The sequence below is a fragment of the Macaca thibetana genome, chromosome 16 (genome assembly GCF_024542745.1).
Source record: "Macaca thibetana thibetana isolate TM-01 chromosome 16, ASM2454274v1, whole genome shotgun sequence".
NCBI lineage: Eukaryota > Metazoa > Chordata > Mammalia > Primates > Cercopithecidae > Macaca > Macaca thibetana.
Genome location: NC_065593.1, coordinates 4446345 through 4460572, shown reverse-complemented (window position 1 = coordinate 4460572; position 14228 = coordinate 4446345). Strand labels below are relative to the sequence as shown.

The 14228-nt window shown below is 59.2% G+C and overlaps 2 protein-coding genes and 1 long non-coding RNA gene across 3 annotated transcripts in view; all 3 read right to left on the bottom strand.

Annotated features, from left to right (window-relative positions):
* PIGL (phosphatidylinositol glycan anchor biosynthesis class L) overlaps positions 1-9747 on the bottom strand; it is a 679575-nt gene extending 669828 nt beyond the window's left edge. The window contains exon 1 of the mRNA XM_050763475.1: positions 9744-9747. The gene's annotated coding sequence lies outside the window, so the exon portion shown is untranslated. The remainder of the gene's footprint in view (positions 1-9743) is intronic.
* Positions 539-3366, bottom strand: LOC126938837 (ubiquitin carboxyl-terminal hydrolase 6). Its single transcript, XM_050763497.1, has 3 exons — positions 2838-3366; positions 2512-2661; positions 539-1238 (listed from the first exon to the last, which is right to left on the bottom strand). The coding sequence occupies exons 1-3, from the start codon at positions 2887-2889 to the stop codon at positions 1186-1188; spliced, it is 255 nt and encodes an 84-aa protein (XP_050619454.1). The 5' UTR covers positions 2890-3366; the 3' UTR covers positions 539-1185.
* A 623-nt stretch (positions 9748-10370) lies between the features above and the next one.
* LOC126938841 (uncharacterized) lies at positions 10371-12564 on the bottom strand. The gene is made up of 4 exons (XR_007720181.1): positions 12195-12564; positions 11247-11634; positions 10895-10970; positions 10371-10718 (listed from the first exon to the last, which is right to left on the bottom strand). It is a non-coding gene; the product is annotated as an uncharacterized LOC126938841 (long non-coding RNA).
* Between the last annotated feature and the right edge of the window lie 1664 nt (positions 12565-14228).

The following is a 14228-nucleotide window of genomic DNA, read 5'->3' as shown; positions in this document are numbered from 1 at the left end:
TGGTGTCGGCCTGGTCATCCTGGTCAGGGTACAAGCAGGATGCTGAGCCTCTTGGGTCTCATTCCTGTCTGATGGCCACTTTGTCCGTGGGTCCATCCAGCAATCGTGGTGGCTGGGGAAAGGAGCTGACTCCATCCACCTGGCGTGCCGTTTTCCCCACCTCAGGATCAAGAGCATCCTCTGCAGCGATTCTCTTTGGTGGGAACATGGGAATGTAGATGAAACTATCTTCACAGTGTGAGCTGCTGAGGCAATGACTGCAGGGCGCCTCTGCCCTCTGGGAAGCCCGGCTGGAAGGCGCTTGGCAGTGGTGCCTGCTGTGGCTGTAACAGGGACTAGGCTGCAGGACAAGGCTTCCAGGAGGGGGGTGGTGCGGCAGGCAGGGCTGTGAAGTCTCTGGGTGCCACGTTGGCATAGCGGACTAGGGCACTTGGGGCGCTGGTGGGCCAGTCTCCGGGGTGCAGACTGCCTGCACTGCAGCAATGGGGTCGGGAAGAGGCAGCAGTGTTCACAGCTGTTGACCCCCTTGAGCCAGCCCCCCACATCCTCATCACTGCACGGGCTCAGCGTCTCTGGCCTGGCTTACCCAGGTTCTCTGATGTTAATCCTTACAGCATCAGGGCTTGCAATGCCCTGGTCCCTTGCGTGGTCACCTGGAGGCCTGCGGTGCCCCTCTCCTCCTAGGACTCGGGTTGAAGCCAGGTCCCTCTGGACTGGGACTTGGGCCCTGGGGGAGGGACTCTGACCCACAGGTGGAGTCAGGGGCCCCAGGGCACGCTGCTGGCTGGCTGGGGCTGTGGGAACCCCATGCTCAGCCTTCCCTCCTGAGGCCTTGATGGGACCAAGTCCCCCATTGAATGGGATTTCTCAAGGCCCACAAGCCAAAAATATAAAATAAAAATAAAATAGCAGTAAAAACCAAGGTCCAGCAGCCATCTGGGGCTGTAAGGCAGCTGGGCAGGTACTGCCTGGGCTCCTTCCATTCCAAGTTCTTCTTCTACCGAGGGGAGTCACAGGCAGGTGCCACCTTGCTGCTCGGGTGTCTTTTGACCGGCCTCTTCTCTGTTATAAGCCAGGGCAGGGCCTGGTGTCGGGGTCCCAGTGGGCTCGCTGGGTGGGGTCTGTCTTTTTGTTCCAGGGCTGTCCACAGAAGATGGAGAAGTGACAGAGTCCCAGGAGCCGTGTTCAAAATGGCAGCACAGGAAACACGGACCCCCGACATGCGGGTCTGTGTGGAGCTGTGGCATAGAGTTCCCGGACAAATGTTAGTGTAATACAAAGCCTGACCTCACCGGGGGACAGGCTGCCCTCATCTTGAGCTTCTGGGCCCCTCAAAGAGTGGCTTGCTGCCCTGGGTTCTGGGGAAGCCCCTTGTGCTGCTGGGCCTCAGCCTCGGCCTTGGGGACAGTCCTTTCCGGCCAGGCTGGGGGTGACAGGGCTTTTGTTCCAGGGGGACTAATGGCATGAGCTCCTGGAGCTGAGCTGGTGGGGTGGGGAGGGCCAGTCTGTCCCCTTGACAGAAGGGCCCAATGCCAGGGGACACCCTCGAGGACCCTCACTCCATCTTGGCGGAAAAAAAGAAACATCTTCACTGAAAGCGTTGGGTCCCTTCAGGGCGGGCCCCAGAGACCGGGGCCTCTGGAGTCCTCGGGGTCCCTGTGTGGCCCCCTGGCCTGACACTGAGGATGCCCCTGCACGCTGCTGATCCCAGGGCGAGGGCTGTGTGGAGCCTGGGGTGGGGGAGCTTTCAGAGAACCTCAGGTCACTCCCAGAATGGCCCCCTGGGTTCAGGCTGACTCAGGGCTTCCTGCCTCACACCCTCACCTCAGGGCTGTTCGGCAGCCCTGACTCAGAACTCAGGTGGAAGAAACCTTCACTGTCACCCAGCACCTCGCATGGGGGCCTGTCTCCACAGCAGGTGAGAAGTGAATGGGCACAGCTTCCCCTCTGCCCTCCAGTCCGTCCACCCCATGCCAGGGCTGGACCGATCCCACGCCCAGCTGAACTCTTGGTTATGGCTCTGGGTCAGGGCTTCCCCCATCCCCTCTGCCCAAATCCTCTCTGGGTCAGGGACACTGATTCTCTTGTCCCCCTGGCTTGTTGTCTTGATACCCTTGGAGGGGCACTCAGGAGTGAGGGGCCCTTGCTGCTCTCTGAGGTTGCTTGGAGGTGGGGGTGGGGGCTTCCACAGCTCGGTCTGACTGCCCCAATGCCCTTCAGGGCCCTTTGAGGGGGTGAGGGAGACAATGTGGAAAGTCGGGGAGGGGTGTTGTGGGGTCCTGCCCATGACCCCTGCCTGTCCACACAGCATGTCCAGCACACACACACATGCTCTCAGAGCCTGCCCTGAGGACTGGCAGACCCATTTGAGTTTCTTAGAGTAGAGGAGGAAGAGGAGGAAGAAGAGGTGCAGGAGGAAGGCCAGATAGGAGGGCTGATGGGGCCAGGGCACTCCCCACTACTGACTGTCCCAGAGGGTGACTCGGGACGGGACCTGGTGCTGGAGCTCACCTGGGGGTGGCAGGTCCCAGTGTTTCCTTGTGAATTCCTTCATGGAGGTTTGAAGGTTCCTGAGGACTGCGTTGTCCTCCAGGGCCCAGCTCTGAGACAGTTGCTCCTGAAACTCCCAGATGGTGCTCCAGGAAAGCTTCATGAGGTACTCTAGGGACAGGGCGGGCATCAGGTCAGGAGGATTCCTTGGGGGAGATCTGTGCCTGCACCCCATTTCCACCAGGCCCACCTCCCACTGGGTGGTGCCTGGTCCTTCTTGGCCACCCCAGGGTCCGGCTGTGCACAGGAGGCCACAGCTGGGGAAGGCCGGGCAGGGAAGTGCTCACCACACTCCTGACTTTCATCTGGGTCATGTGGGGGTGGACTCAGTGTCATCATGCCTTGCCCAGCCCACCAGGCCAGACCCCCCTATCAGGATAGAGGAAAGAGTCATGGGGACAGTGTGAGGACGCTTCCCTCAGGCCAGCTGGGATCTGTTCTGCGTGTTCCCTCCCCCAGGCACCCTTGGGCACACAGGACGTATTCCTGTGTATTTTGGATGATTCATGCTCCACGACCGTCACTACCTGCTCGCCCTCCAAGATAAACACATCCCACAGTTGCGGGGTGAGCCCAAAGGATTTCTGTGGGGACAGCAGGTGTGGGAGGACCTGGCCTTTCCAGGCTGGAGCTGATGGCCTGAGCAGGGCCCACCCTGGAGTGCTGGGGACCCCCTTTCCATGGGATGAGATCCCCCATAACACTGAGTCAGACAAGGTTCTGTAGCTCCTCATGGGGGGCTCATCTCAGCAGTGCTGCGGCTTCCGGAAGGAGGGGTTTCCTGAGGACTTGGGGCTTCCCTGGGCCCTCCCAAGTCGGGTCCTGCCCCAGTCTTCCCGCGAGGCTGGGCCGAGCCTTGGCCTCTGCTATGGGATGCCCCTCTTGGGCAGGGCCTGGCTTGTGAGCCCTGCAGGGACCTGCCTGTGCCTCCTGCGAGCTGGGGGTGAACCAGGTCCTCCTGGAGGAGCTGGACCCCTGGGCTGAGGGAGCCGGGCACTGCACCCCTGGGCTGGGGTCTCCCTGTGCCTCCTTATCCCACCCATGAAACACCAGAGGAGCCTCATCAACATGGAACCCTCAGTGCACACAGCCCTTCCTTGCCCTGAAGGGAGGAGCAGAGGTGCTCAGGGCCCCCTGGGCTACCCTGAAGTCCTCCCACTTCCAGTCCCCTCTACAGACCCTCCTCCGAGGAGCAGAACCCAGGGCAGTGGCCAGGGGTCCCCCAACCCCTGCCCCATACCCAGATGCCCGATGGACACACTTCCCTCAGCCCTGCTCAGCCAGAGCTTGGCTCTGGTCCCAGCGCCTCTGCCTCCCCCAGGGCAAGAAAAGGAAACCCAACTCCGAACCCACGGAGAATCCCCATCCCAGGTCAGGCTGTGGCTGGGACTTGGCCTCTTGTCAGCTCCATGAGGGACTCGAGCCGCCCCTGGCTCGTGGGACCCAGGGCCTCTGGGGAGGAGCTGGGGGTGTTGTCCACTCACCAGGTGTCTCATGATCTTTGGGAAGGACTTGGGCAACACCTGCTCCTGGTGTGATAGGAGCCTCCAGAGCCAGGCAGTATTCGGACTGTAGAATACTGAGAAGCCCCTGACCCATCACCCCATCAGAGTCCACTGCCAAGAGCTGGGTAGTGGCAGAGGACCCTGGGCCCTGAGGCCTCCCTCCCTCCTATCTGGTGACCCCATCATGCGGCCTCAGCCCTAGGGAGGAGGGCCCTAGCTGGAGGTGCTGCCCAGCAGCATCATGGGTCGAGGTGCCAGGAGGGCAGGCCTGCCTTTGATGTTTTGAGGCAGGGCAGAGGCAGGCAGGTGCCAGTGGGGAGAACGGGGTGGGTGCTGGGGGCTGTGTGGCCATCTCCTGGATGTGATGTCAGGCTGGGGGACATGGGATGCATGGGGAACATTGCCCTCTGGGCTTCATTGGCCGATTCGTGGGCAGGGAGAGTGGCTGGGAGTGCAGCCAGCTGGGAGGCAGGAGGACACTCAGGGAGGTGAGCGGTGCCTGCACAAAGTTGGGGCTGGCTTCGGGGGACAAAGGCCAGCCAGGGGGAGGTATCAATGACCTCTGCTGTTGGGGGTGAAAGGCATCTGACTGGAGGTAAGAGGGTCCCTGTCCAGACCCAGGCTGCTGTGGGACCCTCAGCAGGGACATCCTGGAGACTCCAAACAAGCTGGGATGCAAGGAAGGCGCCTTGCCTGGAAGTCAGGATCATCAGCCAGGGTGGCCGTCCCCTGGCATGGCTGTGTAAGGCCCTGGGGGCAGCTGTCCACCTACCCTGCAGGGAGTGCCCCTCACCGACCAGCAGCTGGGCCAGCACCCAGAAAGCATTTTCCTCCAGCAGATACAGGAGGAGGATGGCGGTGACGTGGCTCAGGTCCCTGTGGTAGCTCACCTCCTGCAAGAGCCAGAGTCACCATGGAAGGATGTCACCTGGGAGGGCTGAGGCCACCTGGGAGGACTCATGTCACCAGAGATGGCAGAGGTCCTTGGGGACACCTGCCACAGGCCTCCAGGGATTTGGGGTGGGCATGAGGACTGAGCAGGTCACATATGACTCAGCTGACAAGGATCCTGGGGGGACTCCTGCAGCGAGCGTCTAAGCTCACATGGCCCTAAAGGGCACAGGCAGGGATTGTTCATGCCCCTTCCCCTGGGCCAGGCTAGGGAGGCCACTGTGCCAGGCCTGGAGCAGCACCTGTGAACTGCACCCACCATAAGGGCAGGCAGCGGGGACTGACCACCACACAAAGGGTCCTACAACAGCTCAGGGGCTGCCTGCCAGGCACAGGAGGGCGGCTGGGTCCAGACCCCATGTGGGCAGCCCATGGAGTCAGCTCAGTGGCTCTCCCTGCCTGGAATGGTCTGGAAAGTGGGAGTGGCGCAGGAGCAGCCACCTGGGTGACACCCTGCCTGTCTGTTGTACTCGTATGGCATTCAGGGAAAGGGAAAATTGGATCTTTGCCTGGTTTCTGGTGAAGAAAAGGCTTCCTCAGGATGCAAACTCATTTAATGACAAAAGCCTGGTCCATCAGGCACCTCAGCAACTTGTCAAATCTGTCTCCTGTGAGGACCATCTGCATGCGACCCTGCCAAGCTCCTGGGCTTCGGAGCAACACCAGGAAGGGAAGGTCATTTCTTCATCTGAGACGTGGGGATCGGGTCAAGATGACACCAAGAGTCTGGACCTCAACCATTTTCCATCTCAGTTTGACCCCCTCAGCCAACCCTTGCTTGGGTGTCCACGCCAGCAAGTGAGCTTGAGTCCTGCCTACTACGTGCTGGTGGGTCACGAACACTGAATTTTCCAGAAGTGCTGACACCCCCGAGAGACACCCATGCCTGTGAATATGGGCACAGGGCCCAGGAATATCGCTGCCCGGAATACTCACAGGGTTATATGCAGAATAGGCCACGAGGATGTCACATAATTCCTGCTGCCTAGAAAAGAGGGAAAAGAGGGGCTTTTTGTTTTGTTTTGTGCAGATGCTGTCAGTTTCATTTTGTCTACAAACCCGGACAACAAACACAATTCTGGGTTCAGATGTTCTCCCAAATAAGCAGTGAGCTCTTCAGGACACCTGAGTTTTTAGGAGTTTTTTCAGTAAAATCCACATTCCTTGCAATGCAAATATCACAGGTGTACAGTTAGATCAGTAATCATTTTCACTCTGGTTGATTTTTTTCTTCCCCTTTTGCTCGGGTTGCAAACACAGAAGTCCAGTCTTTGGGACGTGCAGTTCTACGGTTCTGAACCAATGTGCAGACCCTTCCGTCCACCACTGCCGCCCCTCCCAGAGCGGCTCCTTCATCCTTCAAGTCCCCAGCGTGTCCCCTTTGCAGTCAACATCTCCCAGCTCCGTCAGCGCCTGGCCATCCTGACCCGTTCTCTGTCTCTATGCTTTGCCCTTTCCCAGAATGGCCGATGAATTGGAATCCTGCGGTGGTAGCCTGTGGGGTCTGGCGTCATTCCCTCAGCAATACGCATCTAAGTTCCACCTATGTTCCTGCAGGCATCAGGGATTCGTTCCTTTTCCTCACTGAGTAGTCTTTGTCTGGAGTGGAACCTCCTACCTCTTAAGTACCCATGTTGAAGATCATCTCGGTAGCCTCCGGGTGTGAGTGACAATCAATCAAGCAGTGAACGTGGCGTGCAGCTTTTATTTGGACGTCAGTTTTCAAATCAGTGTGGTCAATATCTGTGACACTTTGGGGATGTGTGGTATAAGGCCACCGAACTTTGTGAGCCACGGCCCATCTGACCTCCAAAGTGGCTGTGCCCTGTCGTGTTCCCATCAGTCATGGGTGAGAGTTTCCGGGGCCCCACATCCTCCCTAGTATTCTGGGCTGTCAGTATTGCCTGGGAAGGCTCCCAAGTCCCACCACCCTGCCACCTTCCTGGGTAGTTGTGGGTCATGGAGGACACTTTTCACCATTTTGCATAACTTTTTTTTGCTGCCTTCCATTTCCTTGGAAACCACCTGGGTTCTGGCCCCACATGTCCCAGCCCGGCCCAGGGCTTAGAGCCCGGGAGGTGCTCAGTCCGTAATGCTGGCTGTTGCCTGGGCCAGGAGAGCCCTTGGCAGCTCTGTCACTTTTCCTGGGTGACCGTTGGCCTCTGCCCTGGGGAAGCCCTTATCCCTCTGGATCACCCCATATTTCCCGGGACCCCTGCAGCCCCCATAGGCCTTACTTGACTCTGAATCCTTCTCTAAACATCGTGTGGTTCTGCAGGGTACAGCTGGCATCTACCTTGATGCGGTGGGTGATCCTGGAGGACCTCTTGCCTTTCTCCTTCATGACCTGTAGGGTAGGGCCGAGAGGAGGAAGCAGCCTCAGAACAGACAAAAGACTTCCTGCCCCAAACGGCAGTCCTCCCACAGTCAGCACTTCTGGAAGGAAGGGAAGAAGGTTTCCTTCTGCAGAAAGCTCCTTTTTTGCCTTGTTTCTGAAGCCAGGGAGGTCACAGGCACCTGTGGTGCCTGTGTCACCATCTGTGCCCAGCATGTGCGTCTGACCACAGCCCCCACCCCCAACCCGGGCTCAACGTTCCCTCCAGCTGGAGTCCTGGGCTCCTGACACAGCCTGGCCTATTTGTCCTGCCCTGGCCGAGTGTGGGAGGGCCTTACCTTGTATTTCCCGGGTTCTGAGACTTGACTTTGTCAATGTCTAGCAGAAGTGACCACGCCCAGCCTCACACCGCCAGGGGAATGCCTTTGTACACGCTTTGAGACAGCTACAGACAGAAGAACCCTCTAGTGAGACAGGACGTGTGGTGACTGGGGGAGGAAAGCCAGCAAACAGTCCTGCTGTCCTATGATGAGGATTGGGTGCCACCCACCCGCTGAGAGGCAGATGGTGCCATGTCATGGCCATGGGCGCCTGTCTCCTGACTGCAGAGAGCAGTCACAGAGGCCACTCCCTCCCCATGTTACCTTCTTTTTCTTTTGAGATGAAGTCTCACTCTTGTCGCCCAGGCTGGAGTACAGTGGCGTGATCTTCGCTCACTGTAACCTCCACTTCCTGGGTTCAAGCAATTCTCGTGCTTCAGCCTTCTGAGTAGCTGGGATTACAGGCGCCCGCCACCATGCCCAGCTAATTTTTGCATTTTTAGTACAGACAGGGTTTCGCATGTTGGCCAGGATGGTCTCAAACTCCTGACCTCAGGTGATCCGCCCACCTCGGCCTCCTGAAGTGCTGAGATTACAGGTCTGAGCCACCAGTCCCAGCTGTTCTGTTACCTTCCTGCTGTTCTTATATTTTGTCCAGTCTCTGAGTATTTTCAGCCACTTGGCAGTGCGTTTTATTTCCTGACATCTTTGCTGTCAAATGAACCAGGATGGAGTTAGTGGAGCTGCCTGGCCTCCAGCAGCGGCCCATGGATGCTGCGTCCTGGGCTTCCAGGCCCTGAAGGAGCCAGGACAGAGCAGACCCTGGGAGCTGAGACTCTCTGAACTAACTGGAGCTGGTGATCTGGACTGGTGATCCCAGGACATGCAATCCTCAGGCCACAAACACCCCAAGTTTTGGTCGGGCCCCGGCCTTTAGCTGGGGACTTGGTGCAAACAGGCAATGGCCTCTGAGCCAAGATTGTGGTTCTTGGTTTGGGTTTTGGTCAAACGCTCATGGGAACAGAGTCCATCAGGAAAGGCTGCCCGTCCCAGGGACAGCCATGGCCTACTCACCACTGCCTGGGCCCACGGGCCACCCCCTCTGTCTCACCGACCACTCCTGATTCCTGGTCCCTGGACCAGCCTCCCACGCAGCAGGCACTGGCTCTTACATGCACCTTCAGGGCATTGACATGGGCAACTCTGTCTCACTGTAAGGCCACCCAGGCAGAGCTGAGGACCTGCCCGGGCCAGGAGCCATCCTCGTCCATGAAAGGGCCCCGGCCCTCCCCATCCACCCTAAGTCTCATCCCGGGACAAGGCACAGGGAAGGAAGGCAAGGGCCTCCCTGTAGAGCTGACGCCCATGAGACACAAGGACCCTGGAGAAGAGGGAGCTCGAGGCTGGCCTGGCAGGGGCCACTTGGGGCCCGTGGGGTACCTCGGCCCACACAGTGGGACTGCTCCTCCTGGGCTGGACGCAACACCCTCTGCGGGAGCTGAGAAAGTCCAGTTCTGAGACAGGATGGGTGCCGCCTAGGGCGGGTGGCCGAGCCCTGACTGACAGCAGTGCCTCGGGAGTGACCACATCACCCACCGGAGTCCAGGGAGCCTGGCCTGAGAGCTGCCCAGCGCCCTGAGGATGCACCTGGAACCCATCCCACCCGACACTCCCCACAGGCCTTGCAGGGTCTGACCTCCCAGCATGCACCTGCCTCTGCCTGCGCCCTGGCCGCTGACCCTGCCTGTTCCCCATCGTCGCCCATCCTGCCTGACCCAGAGACTGTGACCCTATCTCCAGCCACCCTGGCCCTTCCCGGACTCTCTTCCTGTCAGAACCTAGGCATGAGACCCCCAGGTCTCTAATTGGGCTGCTCAGCGCTGCTGGGGAGAAGCCTGGGGTGACAAGGGTGACCAAGGGCCCTGCAGGCAGTGGAGCTGGCCCCACCACCCCACCTACAGCCTCAGTGAGCTCTCAGGGTCATTGACTTTCAGCCCTCAGCCTCCTCCCAGCCACTGCAAAAACCAGGACGTGGGATGCCTGCCTGTCCTCCCCCTACTGTCCTACCTACCCCAACTCAGCCCCCCATCCACCCTGCACAGTGCTGACTGAGCCAGCGGGAAGCAGAGTCTCTGGAGGGCCACGCAGAGCCTTGGGGACTGACCGAGTCCCCTCACTGAGGGGTCCCAGGTGAGCCACTGTTCCCTGACCACCCCACCTGTTTTCCTCCCCAGACTATCACCTCCACCCTAGGCCATCTTGGTTTAGGTGCCTTCCAGAAGTGGCAGTTCTCACGGGCTCACCCCGCCCCCCTGCCCCAGGCTCCTCCCTCTCTCCATCCTGTGAGTCCTGAGGGGTCGGCTCCAGGCTGGGCTCCCCTTACCAGGCCCAGGTCCTATCCCAGCACCACTCCCGGGGCCTTCAGCTGCATGCTGTGTTGTTCCCCTGGTCTCACTATGAGATGCCCAGGCCAGGTCCTACCCTTCTTCTCCCCCTGCCTCCCAGGGTCACAGCCCTTGCTGTCCCCATGCCCCTCCCTATAGGATGCCTCAGCTGGGCCCCCTGAGCCCTTGGAGACCTGCTACACAACTGCCCACAGACCTGGCCAGGTGTCCCCTTGCCCTGTGGCCACCACCCTCAGATCTCACCAGGGCAGGCCCCAAGGGGACAGGGCCAGACCCTGAGGCTGCCCCCTCCTCTCCTGCTCATGTGGAGACCTCAGTGCTGAGAGCCCGGGGGCTGACCCAGCCCCTCTCTGACCCACTCACTCTCCCCAGCTCCCTAGATGGGCCTTGAGGCTCTGCCCTAACCCTGACCACGGGCTAGACCTGTAGGAGAGGCAGGGAGGAGTTCTGAGACCCTAGAGAGGAGATTGGCCTGAGCCGGGGAAACCTGCCCTAACTCAGAGAGACCTTTCTAAAAACAAAACCCATCCCTGAGGTGAGACTGGTGGGTGGGGGGACAGAGGACTCACCACATAACCCAGAGGCGACCGGTGAATTTCCAGATGTCAACATGCTCATGCTCCATGTCCACTGCTGCCCCAGCTCAGCGTCCCTGTGACCCAGCAAGGGCCAGGGAGACAAGGGCAAGGTGAGGGGCTTGGGGTCCTGAGGGCATGGACAGCCTATCTCCACCCTCTGATCCTGGGGAGCCCAGGACCCTCTGACCAGGCTCTGACCAGTAGAGGAACTGAGGCCCCACCTTCCTCAAGGGAGCGGCCTGACCTGCACCTGCTCATACTTAGTAATGATGATGTTGCCTTGCCCCTGGGTGCACAGGATATCCGGGTCCTCATCCATCTCCATCCTGCAAGACAAAGTCATCCAAAGGCTGTGCTGCACCCGAGAGCTCCAGAGCACACCCGAACGGCTCCCACCAGACCCCCAAATGCTGGCCAGACAGGTAAGCCCCATTCCACCATTGCTCCCTGAGACAAGAGGCTAAGCCCAGTGGTCCCACCCCTGCCCAGTCTCTAGAGTCCCTGCCCTGGACCAGGAGTGGGCTCCTTCCTGAGGATTTGAACATAGGGAGACCTGGACAGAGAGGCCCATTGTTCCCAAATGCTCTGAGACAGGCACACACCTGCCCTGGCAGGACAAACAGCGTCCACCTGCTGAGGGTAAAGGGTCCACGATGGGCTGTTCCGGGCACCTGGAGGCAATTGGGGTCAGGAACCAGACGTCTCTTTAGGATCAGCCTCCTGGGATCCTTCTGGGACCATGAAGATGCCCAGTTTTCTGTACGAAGCAAGACATCTGGTGACTGCTCCGTTCTACTCCAGTTCTCACTCACTCTGGCCAGTGAAGCCGCTTCAGGAACAACGCCAGCTAAGCAGGAGGGTGTTTAGTTTGGGGAAAAAATGACCTATCGAGTCCAAAGCAGCCTCTTTGCTTGTGGAAACCCCGTCTGAGGTGGAGGACGGCGGACTCCGCAATTCCCAGCTGTCAGTACAGGAGGGGGCTTCGTTTTCCTGGATCACCAAGAAAAAAACAACAGAACTCTGGGGCCTTGGTCCTGGAGAACACCCAGGGGGACCATCCTCCTTGAGAATACCTGGGACAAAGGGAGGACAAGGTCTCCAGAGGATCAGACAGAGAAGGTTCCAGTCCCCAAGCCCCTTTGACCAGGAGAGACAATCGTCACTCTCCAGGCAGCCCTCTAGAGCTCCTTCATTTTCCACAACTGCCTGAGGGCAGAGGGCTCCCCACCCCACTCCCAGATGAAGGACCCCATGTGTCCAGTGGGGCTCATGGGGACCATCAGTGACTGCACCTGAAGTCTGAGTTGGTGAGACCTCCTCCTGTGGGGACTCAGCTTCGGACACAGACTTAGACTGAGAATCACCCCCTCCACCCCATGAAGGTCCAGAACCCCAGGGAAATCTAAGGGAGGGAGGCTGGGATCTAAGGGAGGGAGGCTGGGATCTAAGGGAGGGAGGCTGCAGAGGTCAGGGCTTGAGTCCAGCATGGCACAGGGCAGGGCCGAGAGCACAGCCCAGGGTCACATCTGGGTCTCTGGGTCAGTCATTACCTCTCTGACTCTAGACATCTCATCTGTGGAATGGCTACATTTGGGAACAGCATCCACCCACGGAGTTGCTGTGAGGATGAAGGAAAAGACCGTCCACAAGGTCAGTGCAGAACCTGCACCTGGCGAGTGCTCAGGGATGCCATGACTCATCCCCACTATGAATAGAGGCAAAGAGGCTCCAAGGACAAACCCTCTGTCTGAGGTCATCCAGCGGCCAGCTGGCCAGGCCTCTGCTAGCCAGGCCCTGCTGAGCAGGCCCCTTGACTATTTCCCCACTGATCATACTTTCACTAAGCCCCAGTGTCCAAGTCTCTGCTGACCAGGCCCCCACTAACCTGACCCATGACGACCAAATCCCCCACTGACCATGTTCTCGATGACCAGGCCCCCACTGACCACGCCTCCCTGGCCAGGACTCTGCTGACCAGGTCCCCACTGCCCAGGTCCCAGAGCAGCAGTGCTCAAAGTCCCCTACTCAACTGCCCAAGGGCAGAGGGCTCTTCACCCCACTCCCAGACAAGGGACCCCATGTGTCCAGTGGTTCCCACAATGGCCATCAGTGACCGCACGTGAAGTCTGAGTTGGTGAGACCTCCTCCTGTGGGGTCCCAGCTTAGGGCACAGACTTGGACAGAGGACCACCACCTCTACCCCACCCATAGGAGCTCTGTCCCAGTGGCTCTTCCAGGGCCAGACTGCACCCTTCAGGGGCTGGAACCCCGGGCAGATTTGGAATCCAGGGCAGGGAGGCCACAGAGGTCAGGGCTTTAGTCAAGCACAGCACAGGGCAGGGCTAAGAGCACCGCCCAGGGTCACATCTGGGTCCCTGAGCCAGTCACTGCCTCTCTGACCCTAGATCTCACCTGTGGAATGAGTACATTAGGGGACAGCACCTACCCCCCAGAGTTACTGTGACAACAAATGAGACAAACATCTATACCATCAGTGCAGAACGGGCACCTGGTGAGTGCTCAGGGACCTGAGGCCGGCACCGCCCACCAGGTAGCGACTGTCCCAGGTCAACAGGGAGGGAACACAGCAGGTCACACTCACCTGAGTCTGCTGATCCAGCTGTGCCTCTCACTCAGGAAAGCCTCCTCTGCGCAGAACCAGACACCGCTGTGTGTCTTGTCTCCAAGAGCCCCAGACACAGAAGGCAGCCGGGTAGGCGGCGGGGACTCAGCACCAGTGACATTGCGGGGTCACGGCACCCATCACAATGGGCCCCCGCCTGGGTCAGCAGGGCCCAGAGTCAGCGTCCTCCACCCCCAAAGCATCAACATGTGTGCATGCAGTGTATTTGTGAACGTGAGCGTGCACACGTATGTGGGTGAACACGTGTGCATATGGTGTGTTGCTTCTATGGCTGGGCCAGGTGGCCCCATTCATGTACACACTCAGGTCCTTGTCACTGTCATCCCCGGCCCTGGGCCTGTGGCCAGCATCAGAGTGTCCACAGGTGCTCCCCAACCTAAGCCCTCCCTAGGTGGGGCAGTCCTGTGGGTGGGGAGCAGAGAATTGAGGGTGGAGGGCAGAGGGCAGGCCCTCTCTTTAGCAGGGGACTCAGCTAGGGTGTAAAGTGCTAGGTCTGTGTGACAGGGCCGGATTCCACACATCTGCTCACCTCCTTCTCCCAGTAGCCCTCTGGGGTGACATGACTCATCTCCACTACAGATGGCAGCAAGCTAGTTCCAAGGACAAACCCCTGCATGAGGTCACCCAGAGGCCAGCTGGCCAGGACCCCACTAACTAGGCCCCCACTGACCAAGCCCCCCCCCAACAAGGCCCCTGTTGACCAATGCCCCCCCACAAGGCCTTCACTGACCAGATCCTGACTGACCAGGCTCTTGATGACCAAGCCCCCAGTAATCAGATCTCCACTGACCAGGTCCCCACTGACCAAGAAGATCCATTGACCAAGCACCCAATGACCAGGTCCTCACTGACAATCCCTCAATGATCAGGCCCCCTGACCAAGTCTCTGATGGCCATGTCCTTTCTGATCATATTTTTTTGTGACCAAGTCCTAATGTCC

What these genes read in the sequence shown, in the direction of transcription:
- LOC126938837 (XM_050763497.1), bottom strand. Translation starts at nt 2,889, where the DNA reads ATGATGACACTGAGTCCACCCCCACATGACCCAGATGAAAGTCAGGAG. An exon ending in AGATGAAAGTCAGGAGTGTG is followed by an intron (nt 2,662 to 2,837) that starts GTGAGCACTTCC and finishes CCCTGTCCCTAG; the next exon opens with AGTACCTCATGAAGCTTTCC. An exon ending in CTGGGACCTGCCACCCCCAG is followed by an intron (nt 1,239 to 2,511) that starts GTGAGCTCCAGC and finishes TCTATGCCACAG; the next exon opens with CTCCACACAGACCCGCATGT.